Genomic DNA, 18,790 nt, shown 5'->3' with positions numbered 1-18,790 from the left:
GGTTACACGGCTATCCCTTGTCCGGTCACCCATCCCTAGGATGTGCCATCCCTATGACTTTTGACCCTTTCCCATACCCGACAAAAATATTAACCCGTTTATAACATGCTCATTAATGTTTAAAAATACGTAAACAAATAGCATGCAACCCACAATGATAATTCATATACATGTAATAAACTCATAAACATGTACATAAAAAAAATAATGTAATGCTCAAATAATTTGTACGTAAGCATGCATCCCAATTAAAATCTCATGAAGACTCACCTGACTAATAACCTTATCGATGCTTGAACATTTATGAAACCGAATTCTCACCCTCGATTCGCAGTCACGTTCCTCCCCGGATTCCCGTCTTCTTTTTCTTTTTCTTTTCTTCAAACCTTTAGAATGACTATTACAAACACGTATTTATACACTCTCTTTATTTAAAAAACAAAGAAGGTTCTTTATATTTATAGAAAATATCAAAAATTTTATTATCTTTCCAAAAAATTTACACAAATTCCTCTCCTAATTTAAGAATTTATTTAATTCTTTTAAAAAAAATCCCCCCCCCCTTTTTTTTGAATTTGAATGCCGATTCCAAATTTTAAAATTTTTATAGTATTATTATTATTATTATTAATATTATTATTATTATTTCAATTAACTAAAACATAATAAATCTTCAATATTCCACTTATTTCAATCACCCTTATTTTAGAGTGTTACACCCCACCCTACCCCCAACCCATTACTAAACACCATGCCACTATTATTGTCGTCATACCCACCCACTCCTTGGCCCCAGCCACCCGACTACTATCCCACCACTAGCATCATCACAGCTACCACCCCGCCACCTACCCCTACCCACCCCACCATCTTGCCTTGCCCCCACCCTACCTTACCCTACTCTAACCCATCACTAACCACCATCCTACTACTGTAGTCATCACAACTATCACACTGCCACCTATTGCCCCACTCTGGCTTCACCCCCACTGCCTCGCCCCGCCCCTGCCTGCCCACAACAATCCCCACCTATGGAGCAGGGTAGGGCAGAAGTGGTGGGGGCAGGGCGGATGATAGTTGTGACGACGATATCAGTGACATGGTGGCTAGTAGGGTGTGGACAGGGCGATGGATGAGATAGTCCATACAAAGATGATTGTTCCAATTCTATTGAGAGATTTCATTCCAATTCCCACCAACCAAATGCATGGTCAAATTTCATCAAATTCCATTCCAATTTCTTCAAATTCAAATTCCTTTGATGGATTCTAATTCCATCAAATTCCATTCTATGAACCAAACACCCCCTTAGTTTACAAAAAAAATCACAAAAAGAATGCTTTCTGTGAAAACTTTTTTTTATAAAGTAATTTTTTTCATTAAATATGAAAATTAAAAATAAATGAAAAAGGTTTAAATGTAAATTTTTACGTTTATCTATAATTTTTTTTAAATCTGAAAACTGAAAAGAATATGAAAAATTATAAAGTATATATAAACTATATTTTAAAAACGGGAAATTAGAAAAGAGGAAAAATTAATAACAAAATTTAAAATGTCTTTACAAAAGGTTTGAATGTAATTTTTTTATTTTTTTTAAATCAAGAAATGAAAAAAATTGGAAAATTAAAAAAAAATTACAAAAAAAATTTACACAAAAGACTTGTGTATGCATAAACTTGTTTTTGTAGAGTTTTTAAATTTGAAAATATAAGAAAAAGAAATTACGGAATATATTTTCATTGATAGAAACTTTAAAATTAAATATTTCAAAATAATAATATTTTATTAGATGAATGAAATATTTCAATGATATAAGCAATGTTATAATCTAAATGAAAAATCTTCTGAAGTTAAAGTTACTTTAGCTTCGGAAGTTTTAATTTTTTTTTATAAAATCTATTAAAATTATTCTAATTAACCATTACCATCTAACAATAAACCAAAAACAAATAATGGAGTTAGTTGTTAATAACAAACTATGTTTAAGATTATTTGGGCTATAAAAAACATATGTTATGAAAGAACTAGAAAGTCACTTGCGTAATACAACGAAATACATCTTCATTTTAGTGTTTCATTTTCTTCTGTCTTTATAGATGTTATAATACGATTTTTATGTTTTTTAGAAAGCAATATTTTTTATTTTTTAAATAAAAATATAAATTTGAAGATATCATAAAAAAATTAAAAAAAATATATCGATATCAGTACCAAATTAATTATTTAAAAGCTCTAATTTCCTTAATAATTTTTTTAATTTAATTTTTTATTATAATTTAATTGAATTTAAAAAACAAACTAATTTATTTTTGGTTTAATAAAATAATTTTTAAAGATAGTAATTAAGTATTATATTAGAACTAAATGATTATATTAATTATATATTAAATTTTTTATATTTAAAATGAGATGTTTATTTAGTATTTAATTATGTTTATCTGTAGTTAGTTACACAAATTCAAACATAAAACTTTAATAAGTTGTACTTACACAAAATCAACTTCTAATCTTGAATTTTAGGTAATATGCATCAATAAACAGTACTTTATGCATAAAAATGATTTTTAAGAGTTCTTGTCAGATGTTTTATAATATAACAAGAAGAGTACTCGCGCAATGCAGCGAGATACATATTGATTTTAATATTTCATTTATTTCAATCGATGTTATATATTATGTTATGTGATTTTGAAAAGACGATAATGGTTTTTTTAATAGAATATAAATTTAAAGATATCATAAAAATTTGACAAAAATATATCAATAAATAGTTTCTCATTTTTTGTGTAATTTCTTAACTCATTTTTTTTTTATTATAATTCAATTTAGGTTTAATAACGAAGTAGTTTATATTTGGTTTAACAATATAATTTTTTATAAAAATAATAATTAATTATTTTGTTAAAACTTAATATTATCATAATTATATTTTAATTTTTTTATATTTCAAAGTAAGATATTTATCCTTTATTGATTATGTTTATCCACAGTTAATTACACGAATTCAAATATGAAGCTTTAACATGTTGTATTATTCAACTTTAAGTAATATCCATCAATAAACAATACTTCAGGCATAAAAAATAGTTTTATAAAATTTTATTAAAAATTTTATAAATAAAAATATATAATTTTATAATTATATACGCCGAAATGCCGTATACGGTGGGTAAGAAGTTAACTTGACGAGAAAGACCTTGATGGGTTGCCCACAGTTTCATTTGACTTACACGGTCTCCAATCTCCATCATTAGTTATTGTCTCTACAACCCCACTTCTTATCATCAATCATCATCAATGTTATGGGTACATATATCAACATAAATTAAATCAAACATGATAATATTATAAATCATATCAAATCATTTTTTAATTAAAGTTTAATTAATAATATAATATATTTTAATTTTTAAAAAATTTAGTCATCTTTTTTTTTTTAATTTTACTAAATGAATTCATTCGCTTAATCATAACAACCTTAATTATTCATCTACACATCCACGATACATCGTTATTTGTATCAAACTACGAGCAAATGTTTGTACTGTATGAATGTTATTTGAATGTTTGTCTATGTAGGAATAAGTGATACAACACATATTAACATGTTATTTGAATTTTCAGGGGTTTTAGTGCAACTAAATTTAGTGAATAAAAATGATAATATAAATAAATTAATAAATTTGTGACTTCAACATTTTCGATGTGGTACAATATTGTATCAACCGAAATAAGTTGGTACCAATTTAATTAATACCAAGTATAATTGGTTGATACATGATATAAAGTTTTACGTACCAAATATAATTTCACCCTTAATCAATCCATGTCTTTAAAGTAAAAAGGGTGGTTTCGATATACTTATGTATATTGTTAAATACATATTTATTTATTAATTTCTTTTATATATATATCAATATCAAAACTTATTATTTCATTTTTATATTTTTAATATATGAATTGATTTAATTCTAACAGTATTACCCTAAAATTAACCATCTCAACACTATTTATGCGCATGTGTTTGATTTTGAGGTCTAATTTTGGGTTTGATTTTTTTTTAGTTTGAGGTTTGGATTTGATTTCGATTTTAGGGTTAGATTTTTGGTGGTAGACAATGGTGGGTGGCGGTAGTCTGGAGGAGATAGTTAGAGTTGGTTGACTACGGTGGATTGGCCGGAGGTGCGATCAAGTTAATGATAAAAAACAAATATTTAATAAAAAACAAAAAAAAAGACAAAAAAATATTAAAAAGCCAAAGAATTAAAAATGAGTAAACTACAATTTTGGTCCTTGAACTTTCTTAATTGGGTAAAAGATAAAAGAATAACTGAAAAGACTAGCATACCCTCATCTAACGGTTTCTTTTAATGGCTATTAGAGGCATGAACCAAATCCAATCAATTTTGCAAACTTCAATGGTCAATTTATAATCTCAAAACTATAGGGACCAAAAGTTTTATAACCACCAAAGACTAACAAATAAGGATCAACGAGAATACGGTAGAAAATATGATCCATTAAGAGCTTATAAGAAAAAGAAAATGTGACATATGATTTGCAAGCTTAACGAGTAGTTGGTTGGAAACTTAAATGGGATCTTGTTATATGTAGCGGAGTTCCAATACAAGATTAAAAAAAATCAAGCAATGGATGGAAAGATTTAAATATCTTTTTTTTAGGGGTTGTTTGTTTACCTCTTAAGTTTCATTAAGAAGTAACATTTGAATCGTTAAAATGTGAATCTTGTTTGACAAAAAAAATATTTACCACTTAATGTTTTTAAAACCATCTGAATGATTTTGTATCATGGGTCTTCTTTAACCATTAAGCGCCCTAATTTCATTGTAAACAATTATATTTCATTTTGCACTATATCATGAAAGCCTTTTAATCATTTTGACCACTTAATGATTGTTTGACAAAAAAAAGCTGTCTCTTAATGATTCTAAAACCCTCTGAATGATTTTGTATCCAGAGCCTCCCCTAACTATTAAGCGCCCTAATTTCATTGTAAACAGTTATCAAAGAAGTATATTTCATTTTTCACTATATCATGAGAGTCTCTTAATTATTCTGACCATTTAATCATTCTGCACCAAACCATTCAGCAACTGCCAAACAACCCTTTAATCATTCTGCATCAAACCATTCAGCAACCGCCAAACAACCCCTTACTCATTTTGCACCAAATCATTCAGCAACTGCCAAACAGCCCCTTAATCATTATGCATCAAACCATTCAGCAACTGCGAAACAACCCCTTAATCATTTTGCACCAAATCATTCAGCAACTGGCAAACAGCCTCTTACTCTATAACAATAAGATGTTTTGATCAAACATTTATACGACATGATGTATACAAGAGATTTGATTGAATGCATTAACATGGATAATTTATTGATATAATCACAAAACAAGAAACATGTCATAACACATGAGAATAATAGATAGATCGTCAAGCATCAAATAGTAATAACCGTGAACTAGTAATACAATAACAACTATAGAAGTAAAAGCATATTGTAATAGCCAACAAGAGGTGTAACACAAACAACATAATGAAATAGCAATATCTAATCAAAACAGAAACAATCGAATAGACAACAAAAACACATGGAAATAGACAATAAAAGCAAAGGTGGATTAAAATAGGCAATGTAAGCAAATATCAGTAGCAAGTATAAGGGTGTTCAAAAAACCGTTAAACCATTCAAACGGTTGAACCAAGTCAAACCGAACCTTTTTTGGCGGTTTGAGCGGTCTAATGGTCCAATCTGATCTGAAAAATTGTCAAACCGTTAGGTCTGGTTTGGTATGTGGCTTGAACATTTGTTTGAGCGGTCTGGACCAAAACGACCATCAAAAGTACATATGTATTAATTATATCTAGTTTTCATGTTGTAAGCTCAACTTTCATGATCCAATTAAAAAAAAATATCCAAGGCATTATATTTTTAGTTTCCATTTCTCAATTGACCGCATTATCTGAATTGACAAAATCCCGAAATCTGTCAATTGACCACATTATCGAGTTCCTTTTAGGAAGGAAAAGAAAAGGAGAGGAGGAGGGAAATCTCGTGTTCTTGGGTTTTTTTTATAAAGGAAAAGAAAGGGAAAGGAGGGAGGAAAGAGAAAATCTTCTATTCCGGAATTTTTTTAAGAAAAAAGAGAAAGAAAAGGAAAATAAAGAAAAACACAATTAAAAATATTTATAAAATAAAATATCTAACCATGAATTACAATCCCTTTAAAACGAACAAGGGTGTATTTGCAAAATTAACATCTTTTCTTTCTTTTCTATTTTGCTCAAGAACATACAATTTAATTTTTCTTCTTTTCATTTCCTTCACTTTTTTTCTTCTTAAATTAAAAAACATAACGTTAAAGTAATTGTCCGTTAAATTACTGAAACGCAAAAACAATAATAATAACAACGGCCGGTAGCCTCAGACATTTGTACTATAAAAAAAAAAAGCTTTGAAAAACAATAAAAAATAGCGAAAAAAAACCATTTAATATTTAACGAATTTTTTTCTAAAATAAAATATAATCAATTAATATATTTTTGGACATTTATTTTCTGCTAAATTATTTTTGGCCTTTTGACTTTTTAGTCTATATGTACGAGAAGATCAATATTAAAACTAAAAATATAATTGATTGATTTAGTTTTATTAAATGAACAAAATTTATTAGATAAGTATATTGATAAAATCAACATTAGAATAAATAAATGTTGAATTTGAAAACAAATTATCATTTATTAGATAAGTAGGGCATGCTTCTAGAAGAGACGAACGACGGTGAAAAATAGACGGAAGAAATCTGTCCACCGTTTCATGCTACCCACATTTTCAATTAATTTAATTTCAATAATTTTTATATTTTAATTACACTTTTAAAATATTTAATAAAATATTATTATCTATTTTAAAAGTTAAAAATTTCTTTTATAAGAATAGAAATAATAAGTATTTATCACTTCAAAAGAATTATTTTCAGGGAATATGTTCAAAAATCTTTCTCTCCGAGAGAATTTGTTAAAATAAGTAATTAGACCAAAATCATTAAAAATATTCAATTTTTTTAGATTATATTAGGGATGTGTCTTCTAACATTTGCTTTTATCTTTTTAACGGTTAGCTATTCGTTCAAAATGTTCCATCTCTTCATGGACAACTTGGTGTTGTAATCCAGAATCTAATTTAGGAGGTTGTTATTAACGCGGAAGCTTTCTATCCTAGATCGTTTGTTTTTGGGTGGTTCTCCTGATCTTTCGATATTGGTCTGGTTTAGTTTAGGTCTCTCTTCTCGTCTGTTGTTGTTTTGTTGCTCTTTTGGGTTTTTTTTCTGCAACTTGCAGAAAGTCTAGGCAGGGTTTGTAAACTTTTTGTTTCTTAACATCTTTGTTTGTTTTTCCAAAAAAAATGCCAGAGATGCTCTAATTGATCCAAAACCTAAGACAATCTCTAACTGCTTATATTGTTTTTTTACACCAAAACAATGTAAACAATAATTCATCTTCAAATAGAATATTTCAAGTACATTTCTTATTCCGAACTTTATAAACTTTCGATGACACTCTTATATTTATTGTTGTAGTTGTTTACAAATTCAAGTCATCTATACTACTTTATAAAACAGCAAGCTCCAAAGTCTTAAAGTCTTAAATTTTTTAATACCCAAAATACCCTTGCACGCCTTACACCCTCCCCTCCCATGAGCACTCTTCCCCATGAGGACTCTTCCTCTGCCCCAGGAGCACTACTTTCTCTTCAATACAACCCTATTTTTTTTTAATTTTCGGTAAACCCTAATGTTGTTAACCCTAATTTCTCCTTTTTTGCAGGATGCTTGCTTTGGTGTGGTTCGGCGGCAACTAGAGCATTCTGAAGACGAAATCTTAACTGTGATTTACTATTCCTTAATTCTTAATTCTTAATTTTAGAATTGCATTGAACCTTATTTAGTCACTTCAAATTTTTGACAGTTTCTTCTCCAATGTTCAGAGCAATTGCCTCACAAGATTCCTCTATATGGGACGGTGGTAGGTTCAATTTCTTTTTTTATACTCTTACCTTTTAAACACTGATTCTTGATGTATTTCTTGTCTTCTCTTGTTTTTTTCTTTTGTAGATTGGGTTATTGAACTTGGAAAATGAAGAGCTCGTCAAGAAAATATTGGAGAGTACTCAAAAGAGTTTGCAGGTGAGTAAGCAGTGGTTCTTGATCAAGATGTTTGCTTTCTTCCTGAATGCACACTCATATTAAAATGAAGATAATTGGTACATTTCACGGTTCCTTAGGCGTTTTTGTTCGAGTCTTTTCACCATGTTTACTATATGTTATTTGATGGAAAGAAATACAACATTGATTTTTCTATCRATTAAAATATGGACRTACAAGTTCTTRAGCAGTAGCTATTAGCTTGTCATTTGGTATCTCTTGTTGTAGGTTTTGTGTTGATTTTTTCCAACCTTCTGTGACGGGTCTTCTTGTTTATTTGCAGGATGCACTTGACACTGGAGATTGTAATAAGATCCGTGTATTAATGCGGTTTCTAACTGTTTTGGTATGTTTCTATACTTTATGTTGTTTTAACCAGGATAAGATGCAAATAAAAACAATATGGACTGAATAGATGTGTCCTTATTGTGGTTTCTGAATGGGGTTTACTAGCCATATCCAAATTCCAATGTTTTATAGAACAATTGAAATACAATTTTGGCTTAATCACACATGAGCATTTGCTTTTTCAAGAAAAAGAACCCCTTTACAAAAGCATGCTCATTGCCTTGTTGGTGTGATTAGCCCAACTTTACATGATTTATTCTACTTTCCTGGAGCAACACATTACAAACTGCAGTTTTAGTTTGGGTCAAATTTGTGTAAATTTGCAGTGTCTATTTTAGCTGATGAATAGTTAACAGAACATATAATGAATACCTTGTACACCATATTCTTGTACTTGCATAGTTTGCATAATGGTGAGCGTGTCCCTGTTTACATGATTTTTTCATGATTTTTTCACTTTTTTCCCTGTTTGTAGATTCACTAATCAAATACACTATAATTCGTTAGTTTCATGGGTTGTTGTTTATGCCAACTAAATAGTTGCTAGATTAATCTTTTTCCTTGTGAATAGAGATTGAACTAACACCAGGGGCTGGTTTAAGTGTTTAACAGTCAATATACATTGGACTAATCAAATATACTGTCTGTCTGAAACTGATGATACGTCGGAGGTGGTGGGTTCATATTCCCTTCCCCTTGCAGATATACATTGGAGTAAGTAGTAGGATTGATGCCGAAAACAAAGCAAAGCTAATTTAGTATTGCAATGTCTCTTGCTTAAAGTTGGATTCTTTGTTGTTTCCTATCTTTGTTGGACCCCAAGACTTAGGATTCCAACATTGGAAACAGAAGTTCAAAATACGGACTATAAATAAATGAATTGAGAATTGAAAGTTCGTTCGGTAAACTGGCAGTAGTTGAAGGCTGAAGTATTTGTTTACCCAAGTAAATAACCATTGATAAAAGATTTTTTTGCAAGTAGATTCACCTTTTTCACCTTGATCTTGTGTGTGTTGCATTTTAGAGTTATATCTTGAATTGCAAGTATATCCCCCCTGATCTGCACTCAGATCTCTATGAACCAAGTGTCATCTACTATGAACCTTTTCTGCGGAGTATTGGTAGATTGTTGTATGTTTCTCCATTTGTTTTGCATCTGACTTCTATATTTATCCATATGTACTATATTTTGCATATTGATAATTCTGGAAAATATTGATGCAGCATCATCTTTCTTCTCTGCTTGCTTCCACGGATGTGGATGTGGTTGAAGCCTGTCTGCAAACTTTGGCAGCATTCTTGAAGAAATCGACTGGGAAGTGATTAAAGAGTATAAAGTGCCCCGTAGTTTAAGGTTCTCCCTTTTGACAAGATTGCGTTTTGCAAGAGGGTTTGGCTCCTCTGCGGCACGGCTACAGTACACATGTATTCGACTGCATGCCTTTGTAGTTTTTGTTCAAGCATGTAGTGATAATGATGATTTGGTCACCTTTTTTGACACCGAACCTGAGTTCATCAACGAAATGGTCACCCTGTTGAGCTATGAAGATTCAGCTCCTGCAGAAGTTCGAATTCTTTGCCTGCATTCGTTGGTTGCTGTTTGTCAGGATCGCTCACGCCAGCTAACAGTGTTGTCTGTAGTAACATCTGGTGGGCACCGTGGCATCGTATCCTGCCTCATTCAGAAGGCTATTGATGCTGTACTTAGTAAACCATCCAAGTGGTTTGTTGTCTTTGCTGGCATTTTAGTTGTAAGTCGCCAAATCCCCATATCGCAATTTCAACACTTGTATAATATAAAGAGTTTGCCGGACCAAGATTTCAGATAGATTTTTTGCTTTCACCTCTTGATATTTGCACATTTAAATGAGGTAAGTAACATTCATATTTGATGGTATTTTCTTAAAGATTTGTGTATCAATAGACGATTTGTATGGGTATTTGGTGCAGGAATATTTGGATCCTTCACCTGCTGCTGGTTATATTTTGTGGTAGTGGGTGTTCATTCTTTAATTGGTCAAGCTGTATGTATGTAAACTAAAACTACTGTTGAAAAGTGGTATAGTACTGTTGTGAAAGGGATTGTAAAAGTAGAAGCTTAAGGGTAGAAATATTAACAGAGGTCAAATGTGTATGGCCTTCTATTGTGCATCTACTAGGGAAGAAGATGAAAGGATTGTTTTTGGAAATGGCAGATCAAAGTAGCAATTCTTATGCCGTTGAAGGAATTGTGCCCTATCGTAAATGACGGATCAAAGTAGCAGACCAATAATTTTATTTGTTTTTCATGGATCAACTTCAATTTGGAACCATAACTCTTATTTTAAAGATCCCAAGCTTCAAAATCGTTTATGTTGGTATTCTTGGTCTACGAGTACATTGAAAATGGAAACTTGAGTCAACGTTTACATGGATCAGCTCAATTAAGTTTGAATACAAGGACAAATTTCTGATATCAAACACAAGAACTTATGTTCTTTAGTTGTTTGTTTCCAGGAATGGACCCACTACCATGGTCTGCTCGATTGCAGATTGCCCTTGATTCAGCAAGGGGTCTTGAGTACTTTTTTGTCTTCTATAGTTAAATTTTGCAACCCGTTGCATTGCGCGGGTAGACAACTAGTATTTTTTTATTACTACGTGTTATTTTATTTTTTTCACGGGTATGTATATATCCTTTTTATTTTTTCCATACTGTAATATATATATGTTAATTAAATAATGATGTATTTGTGTGATACAAAGAAATGTAAAAAATATTGTAAATAAAAAATAAAAAATAAAAAATTACATAAATTCCATAAAATGAATTAAAACTAGACGATGATCCATAAATTCCAGAAAATAAATATACATGATTCAGAAAAAGTTTACCTACATATACTCGTTTTCCATTCATGGAATACAACAACATTTGTATCTTATACGTTATATTCGTTTACTCTTAAAAAACAACAATCTTCAATATTATCACATACTTTGATAAAACATAATTTGTGAAACGAATTTTAATGATGTTGCTTAATAAACAGAAGAATACCTAAAAATCTGATTAGATGCTCATCATTTAGAAAAAAATATCTGTGAGAAAATTTGGTTGCAGTGTTTATGAATTGAAAAACTTGTCAATGAACCTCAAACAACTGTACACTTGAAAGATTCACAAGAGAGTTTGGAACAGGGAAACACTTGTCTACAAGAATTTCTCAATGCAAGCAGTTAGGGTCGTTTTGGGAACCGCACCAATTATTGCATCTTTTTTCTCACCCTCAACAAAGATGATGATTGTGGGAATGCTGCGGATTCCATATTCAGTTGCGATGGATGGGCACTCATCCGTGTTCAGTTTGTAGCATTTCAGTCTCCCGGAATATTGTTTTGATAATTCACCGATCACAGGATGGATCATACGGCAGGGTCCACACCATGGGGCCCAGAACTCAACCATCACCGCCCCATCCGCCTTCAGCACTAGAGACTGCCATGTTTCATTTGTAACCGAGGGAACTGCATTTCCATAAGCCAATACACATACTACTATGAGAAAGAACAAGCATCATTCAAGGACAACAATTACAAATATATCTTTTCATCATCACTTTCCTAGATTGACGACCACATGTGATTCAAAGATTAGCGAACAGGGTTTCTGCACTATTCACTCATCGTTTCAATTCAAAGGTCCAAGGATCATATGAGCATTATTAGATACAAATGTATGTTGTCAGCATGGAAGGTAGCTTGCCTCCCCTTCAAGCCTTTTAAGGCATTTGTATGTTTCAATTGGAAGCTCTTTTGAGAATTCATATCAATTTTAACCCAGATGGCCTTTACATATATGTGGAACAAGTAACAATAACATCTCAGTTAAAAACAAAAATTAAATTTGCATCTGGAGATCGAAAGGATCCTTTTTCAACCTTAAAAATTAAACCTAAATCTAAGCTCCTCTATAAAAAATGGAGAACTACATAACCCATTCTAACAATTACTTCAAATAGTAAATTGTTGTTAAGTATAACAAAATTCATATCAATTGCATTTGGAAGCTCATAAAAACAAGATTTATAATTAGAAAAAAGAAGGCAAAACTAACCACAACATTTATCCATTCCAAATCTAGAGTGTAGTTGCCAATCATGTTGGGATTGGGTCATTTTACAGTAAAAGGGAGACTGATTTGCAACAAATTGGCTTGTAAAGTGAAATTGATTGTCGGAAAAGAAGCTCACCATCGACAGCCGTATCCGAAGAAGCTTCGCAGATAATCCTACTTGCTACTCTGCGTGAAACCCTAGAATCGAGAGAAGGGGAAAACTGCTGGATCTTTAAACCGGAGAAATGATGCGATGAATAGAGGCGTCGACGAATGAACATGGCCGAGGCCAGTGATGGTGGCGCCACCATCGGCCGCCTATGGGTCCACTGAATGTTGGACGAAGAAGAAGAGAAGACGCTAGCCATTGAAGCGAAATTGAAATCTGAGAGAGAGAGAGAGAGAGACAAAGGGGGTGGTTTATTGAAGAAGAAATCTAGAGAGAAAGGACAAGTCGCAATTTCTTGTACTCTTTATTTTGCATATTTATCCCAAAAAACAAGAATACACACATTACACGTATGATGTCATGTTTCAACCTACAAAAAATTTACAAAATCGTCTGTTCTTTTGCCAGCCTAAGACGACACAAATCCACCCATCTGTTCAACGAAGTCATTCCAATCTTTTTGAAGGCTCTGTTACACTTGTAGAACTATAAATCGACTGGACGAATAATAATTAAATTGAAAACAACATACAAAAGACAAAAACTAAATAGGTTATATAGAAGAAAGATCCTCGTAAACACTCTTGATGCCTGGCCTCTCAGGAAGAGGCTGTATGCACCTTAACGCTATCCCAAGAACCTCGTGCATTCCCCTTTCAGTTCCCATCTCAGGTATCAACACCACATCAAAACAATCGAGCCAATGTCCTTTGGCTATCCTCAACCGGACCCAATCGGTCAAACCAACTCTCCGACCATCTTCATCAGATACTACATCACCTGCACACTTGCCGGTCAAAAGTTCCAATAAGATGACTCCAAAGGCATAGACGTCCGCTTTGAAAGATGGAAGTGGGCGTTTAGAGGTAGCTAGCTCAGGTGCACGATATCCTCGTACCCCAGCATCAAAAATCTGCTCGATGGTTCCTGCTTGGGTCATCAAACGATGCAAACAGTAGTCAGCTACACGTGCATTTAGATCTGCACAATCTAACAGTATGTTGGTTGACTTTAAGTTTCCATGTGGAACAACACGGTCAAAATGAAGATAATTTAGTCCACGTGCAATGTCGACTGCTATCTTTAGCCGTTGTGCCCATGTTAGTGGCGAGCCTTGTCTTCCAGGTCGATCTGCAATATCAGCACAGGAGAAATTTAACCAACGTAGGAGCCATGGTTCAACCAAACAAACCCAATATATCTCACTCAAAAAAAGGGTCCGGAAGGGTAGGATGTACATAGACACTACCTCTACAACTATTAATTAGATTAGATGAAACAAAGAGATTACCATAAAGGAAACTTGCAAGGCTTCCAGGAGATATGTAATCTGAAAGAATTAGCTTCTCGTGTTGCGTGGGTCCCCAATAGTACCCACGCAATCCCACCACATTCGGATGCCTTATATTTGCAAATTTCTTCACCTCTTTTGCAAAATCTTTTTGTTGTTTTGCAATCCCTTCTCTTAACCATTTAACAGTCAATAACAATCCATTATCTAGTGTAGTCTTGTATGAAGTACCATGGCTACTTCTTCCCAGAACTTCAGCTGGGGCTCGTGATAGTTCCTCGGCCAAAAACAAGATAGTGTCATCAAGAAAGTAAAGTTCACCACCCAATCGATCTGGTGATCTTAGATCAAGTCTAGAAAGATTTGAATCTCGAGAATCAGGCGAGTAAGAGAAACGACTGTTCTTGGATGGAGAGAAACTAGTTAGTGCACAGCCAGTTTTTTCTGTACTAATCATCTCAGATGATGATGACCCTATTCGTTTAGTAACTATATCTCCGCCTGAAATAGCCATTCCACTGCCACTAGAAGGATTGTGGATGATGGTTTGGTGGTGGTGAACTTCTTTTGAGGTAACTTCTTGGGTAAGAGGTTGATTCGATATGTGCATATAATGAATAAAAATAGCTAGAAAAACTAGTATCACCAAGGCGAACACACAAGATACTATCACCAGCACTTTGACAATAGTTTTAATTGGTTTTTTCTTGCTGGATGGACCACCGGAGTTCTGTTCTGGAAGAGGATTCGAAAATTCTAAGCCCGAATTTCCAGGAAAGAACGAAGATCGGGGAAACTTTCTCAAATTCTTAGGAACAACACCAGAGAGATCATTATACGATGCATTAAAGCTCTGCAAAGTATCAGGCAAGTTCTTCGACAGTTGACCCACGAAATGATTACCAGATATATCTAAAGAAACGAGGGAGGTAATTTCACCCTTGGAAAACGGTAAAGAACCAGAAAAACTGTTTCCAGCAAGACTGAGGACTTGAAGTCTAGTCAAGAAACCAAATCCACCAGGAAAGTTGCCACTAAACAGGTTATGAGAAAGATCAAGAACACGTATTTTGGATTCATTCGAGTAAGAAGAAGGAAACAAAAGATTTCCCACTAGTTTATTGTTTTGAAGATGAAGTTCTTGTAATGTGAGCAGTGACATTAAAGCAGTAGGAAACAGTCCATCCAACTGGTTGAAACCTAGATCGAGAACCGTAAGTCTAGGAAACTGCGTGATTACTCTAGGAATTGAAGAATTGAGAGAATTATGAGAGAGGTTGAGATAGGAAATATGCAAGAACTGCGGCATTGGTTCAGGGATAGACCCTGTGATACGATTCTGACTGAGATCAAGAAACTGTATGTTTCCCCATTTCACCAATCTGGTCAAATTTCCTTCAAACTTGTTTTTCGACAAATCTAAAACTGTGCAGCTACCAGTCAGCAACGGAAGCTCACCCGATAGCCCATTTGAGGATAGATTAAGAATCTGCAATGATGTTGATGTTATCATACTTATTGATCCTGCATATTAAAGCAAGATGTTAGGAAAAAAAAACCCACACTTACTTGTGTTTGTGTGTGCGTGTGTGTGTGTACATATATACAATCATTAACACAAATTTAACTACCTGTCAGATTATTGCAACTCAAATCTAACACTGTTAAAACCAACGAATCGCCTTTCAGAAGATTATTAGGAATGAATCCAGAAAACTGGTTGTTGGAGAGTATGAGGACCTGAAGGTCATATATGAAATTGAAACCAGGCAATTCGCCAGAGAACTGGTTGTGGCTCAAATCCAACACGACTAAGCTCCCAAACATCTGTGCCTTACCCCCATTGACTAGTGATCCAGTTAGCCGGTTATGGCTAAGATTTAAGTACTTGATAGTATCTGAAATTTCGGATAGTAATTTCTGACCGTGCCTCGTAGAAGTTATTGAATTCCCACTAAAATCAACATGAGTTGCGGTAGTTAAAAGCAACAACTCAGCATCTAGTCTTCCCTCAAGCATATTTCCATGGAAATCAAGCACTTCTAGATTTGCCATATATCGAAAACCTCTTGGAATTTTCTTTGTGAACCCATTAGCAGATAAATTAAGATAAACCAAATTGGTCAATTTCGTCAAGGATGATGGAATTATGCCAGAGAACGAGTTGCGGCTAAAGTCCAAAGACCGTAGGGAGGTAAACCCCGAAATAGAATCAGGAATATATCCTGAAAAATTGTTTCCAGCTAAAGACAGGTCCTTTAAACTCTTTACGACACCAAATTCAGGCGGAAGGAAAGAAAAGAACAGATTATCTGAAATATCAAGAAACTCGAGCCTTTTAAAGTCCCCTAAATTTCTAGGAAATTTCCCAGATATTGAGTTGTTGGACATTGAGAGCTTCACGAGCTTCGTTAGATTTGAAAAAACTCCCAAATCGATATTGGCTGATAATGACAGATTATCAAGAACTACATCAGAAATACTGCCATTAATGCATAGAATCCCATTCCAAGAGGAAGGACAGCCATTTAAGTCAATAGACTCTTCATTCCAAGAATCAAACACAAAACCTGTGGGATCATGCTTAATTCCCATCTTGAACTCGAGCAATGCCAAAATGTCCTGGGAAGGAAGCTGACACATAGCAGGAACAATTAACATTACCACTAATAAAACCCTAAATATAATCTTCATCAAAACAGGTATTAGATTTAGAACTACGAATTAGGATTCGAGGTTTGATGACAAATGGGTATGGCTAGTAACATCCAGAAACAGAGCATAGCAGCTTTGTACAGATCATTCAGTTAAATATCTGAAATTGAAGCCAAATAAATGAGTTATTGACACAACTCCAACTACAGAACCCTTCAAGTTCCCCCAAACCCTGAAACACAGAAAAAGGGAATCAACAAAGGAAGTGATGCAGGAGAAAATGGTCGAAGAAAAAGATAAGAACTCTCTTACCGTACAAATTGTATAAACAACGTTTAATAACTCGAAGAAAATTGCTGTTAGCTTGGATAATTACAACCAGAAAGGAAGCGGGTAATCAAATGTATATATTGTGTATGAACTTGTGACATCAATTTTAACCGCCAAAAAGAGCGAGAATCATTTTCATGGCAGAATCCGTGATTAAGTTTTCGTGGAGGGTTTCCAGTTCCACGTCGGAGTGTCTGATGCCTTTGACTACATGTCGACATTGCGATTGCGCAGGTCACGGAGGGGTTTCTTGTCATCTTGTTCTTTTTACCGTCTTGTAATAGGGATTAAAATAAATACTAGAGTAAATTACAAATATCGTCCCTACGATTGGATTGGTTCCCACAAACAAAACGATTATAACTACGTTTATTATGATTTTATTTTTGTTAAGAGCAGGAAGGAGGGGTTCTTCGCCGGGGAAGGTTCACGGTTGAGATATGGGTCTCTTGCCACGTACGGATTTGTGTAAAGGGAAGAAGGTGAGGTAGGTTTGGTTTTTGACGGGCTGTAAACGAACCGAACGAATATGAACGAAGGTTTGTTCATGTTTGTTCGTTTAACTTAATCGAACAAACGAACGAATACGAATAGTAAACGAACGAAAATCTTTGTTATCGTTTTCGTTCGTTTAGAAATAAGGTGTGTTGGTGTTCGTTTATGTTCGTTCGTTAACATGTTAAACGAACGAATATAAACGAACGAATATAAACGAACGGGCTAAACGAATATAAATAAATGTTATTTTAATTCAAAGTAAATAAATAAAAGATTATATATTAAACTTAATATATAAACGAACATAAACGAACGAGTATAAATGGACGTAAACAAACGGTAAATGAACGAACGTTCACGAACATAAATGAACGAACAATGCTCTTGTTCATATTCGTTCGTTTAACTAAACGAACAAAATAATTTTTTCATATCCGTTCATTTATTAAATAAACGAACTTCCCGCCGAACCAAAATTTCTATATAACCACATAGATGAAATTTGTAATTTCCTCTAAATATTAAAAAGAGTACCCATGAGAACGACCTCACTTATTTTAGACATCTGCTTCAAATAATCATCATACAAAACTTTGATTCAATTAAAAAAGTATAAGAAAAAAAATAAACTTTAATGTTTGGAATGATTAAGTTATAGGATAATTTTTGGAAATAAATTAGTCTTTGGATATTTTAAAACCTGTTAAATAACTTCTTTGATTTTTTAAAACCTGTTAGATACGTCTTTATGACCTATAAAACTGGTTAATATGGTAAAATAATAAAAAAAGTCTAAAAGAAACCAATAGACTTTTATATTTTGAACGATCAAGTCTTTAAATATTTTTTGAAGAAAAAAAATACTTACATCTATAAATGGAAACAAATACACCAAAAAGATACTTACATTTAAAAAAAATAATTGATAAATTTATTTTAATTAAATTTAACTTTCTATATAAAGCTTCTTCTAAAAGTTTACTGAATAAGTCTTTTTTTTATATTATTAAGTTATTACCAAATAATCATATATAGCTAACCGAATAGGTTGTATGTCCCATTAATCTCATTAAGCTCCTAAAAGACATGTTCTTAGTTTTAAAAGCTATTGATTTGTAAAAAATAGACAAAAAGTTCTTACTAATTTCTTCTATATAATTGACTTTTAAA

The 18,790-nt window shown here is 32.9% G+C and overlaps 3 protein-coding genes across 3 annotated transcripts; 1 reads left to right on the top strand and 2 right to left on the bottom strand.

Annotated features, from left to right (window-relative positions):
- Nucleotides 1-7,813: 7,813 nt before the first annotated feature.
- Nucleotides 7,814-10,447, top strand: LOC112528366 (nuclear cap-binding protein subunit 1-like). Its single transcript, XM_025139384.1, has 5 exons — nucleotides 7,814-7,916; nucleotides 7,998-8,054; nucleotides 8,144-8,215; nucleotides 8,517-8,579; nucleotides 9,806-10,447. Exons 1-5 carry the CDS (start codon nucleotides 7,824-7,826, stop codon nucleotides 9,902-9,904), a joined length of 384 nt encoding a protein of 127 aa, XP_024995152.1. The 5' UTR covers nucleotides 7,814-7,823; the 3' UTR covers nucleotides 9,905-10,447.
- Nucleotides 10,448-11,633: 1,186 nt separating this feature from the next.
- Nucleotides 11,634-13,170, bottom strand: LOC112527819 (thioredoxin 1-like). The gene is made up of 2 exons (XM_025138633.1): nucleotides 12,814-13,170; nucleotides 11,634-12,088 (listed from the first exon to the last, which is right to left on the bottom strand). The coding sequence occupies exons 1-2, from the start codon at nucleotides 13,043-13,045 to the stop codon at nucleotides 11,775-11,777; spliced, it is 546 nt and encodes a 181-aa protein (XP_024994401.1). The 5' UTR covers nucleotides 13,046-13,170; the 3' UTR covers nucleotides 11,634-11,774.
- A 229-nt stretch (nucleotides 13,171-13,399) lies between these two features.
- LOC112528778 (probable LRR receptor-like serine/threonine-protein kinase At4g20940) lies at nucleotides 13,400-16,831 on the bottom strand. The gene is made up of 3 exons (XM_025139850.1): nucleotides 15,769-16,831; nucleotides 14,138-15,661; nucleotides 13,400-13,977 (listed from the first exon to the last, which is right to left on the bottom strand). The coding sequence occupies exons 1-3, from the start codon at nucleotides 16,829-16,831 to the stop codon at nucleotides 13,400-13,402; spliced, it is 3,165 nt and encodes a 1,054-aa protein (XP_024995618.1).
- Nucleotides 16,832-18,790: the final 1,959 nt, after the last annotated feature.

The sequence above is a fragment of the Cynara cardunculus genome (assembly GCF_001531365.2).
Source record: "Cynara cardunculus var. scolymus isolate 2C chromosome LG 15, CcrdV1, whole genome shotgun sequence".
Lineage (NCBI taxonomy): Eukaryota > Viridiplantae > Streptophyta > Magnoliopsida > Asterales > Asteraceae > Cynara > Cynara cardunculus.
The sequence above is the reverse complement of the archived record's forward strand: the minus strand, read 5'-3'. Positions and strand labels throughout refer to the sequence as shown.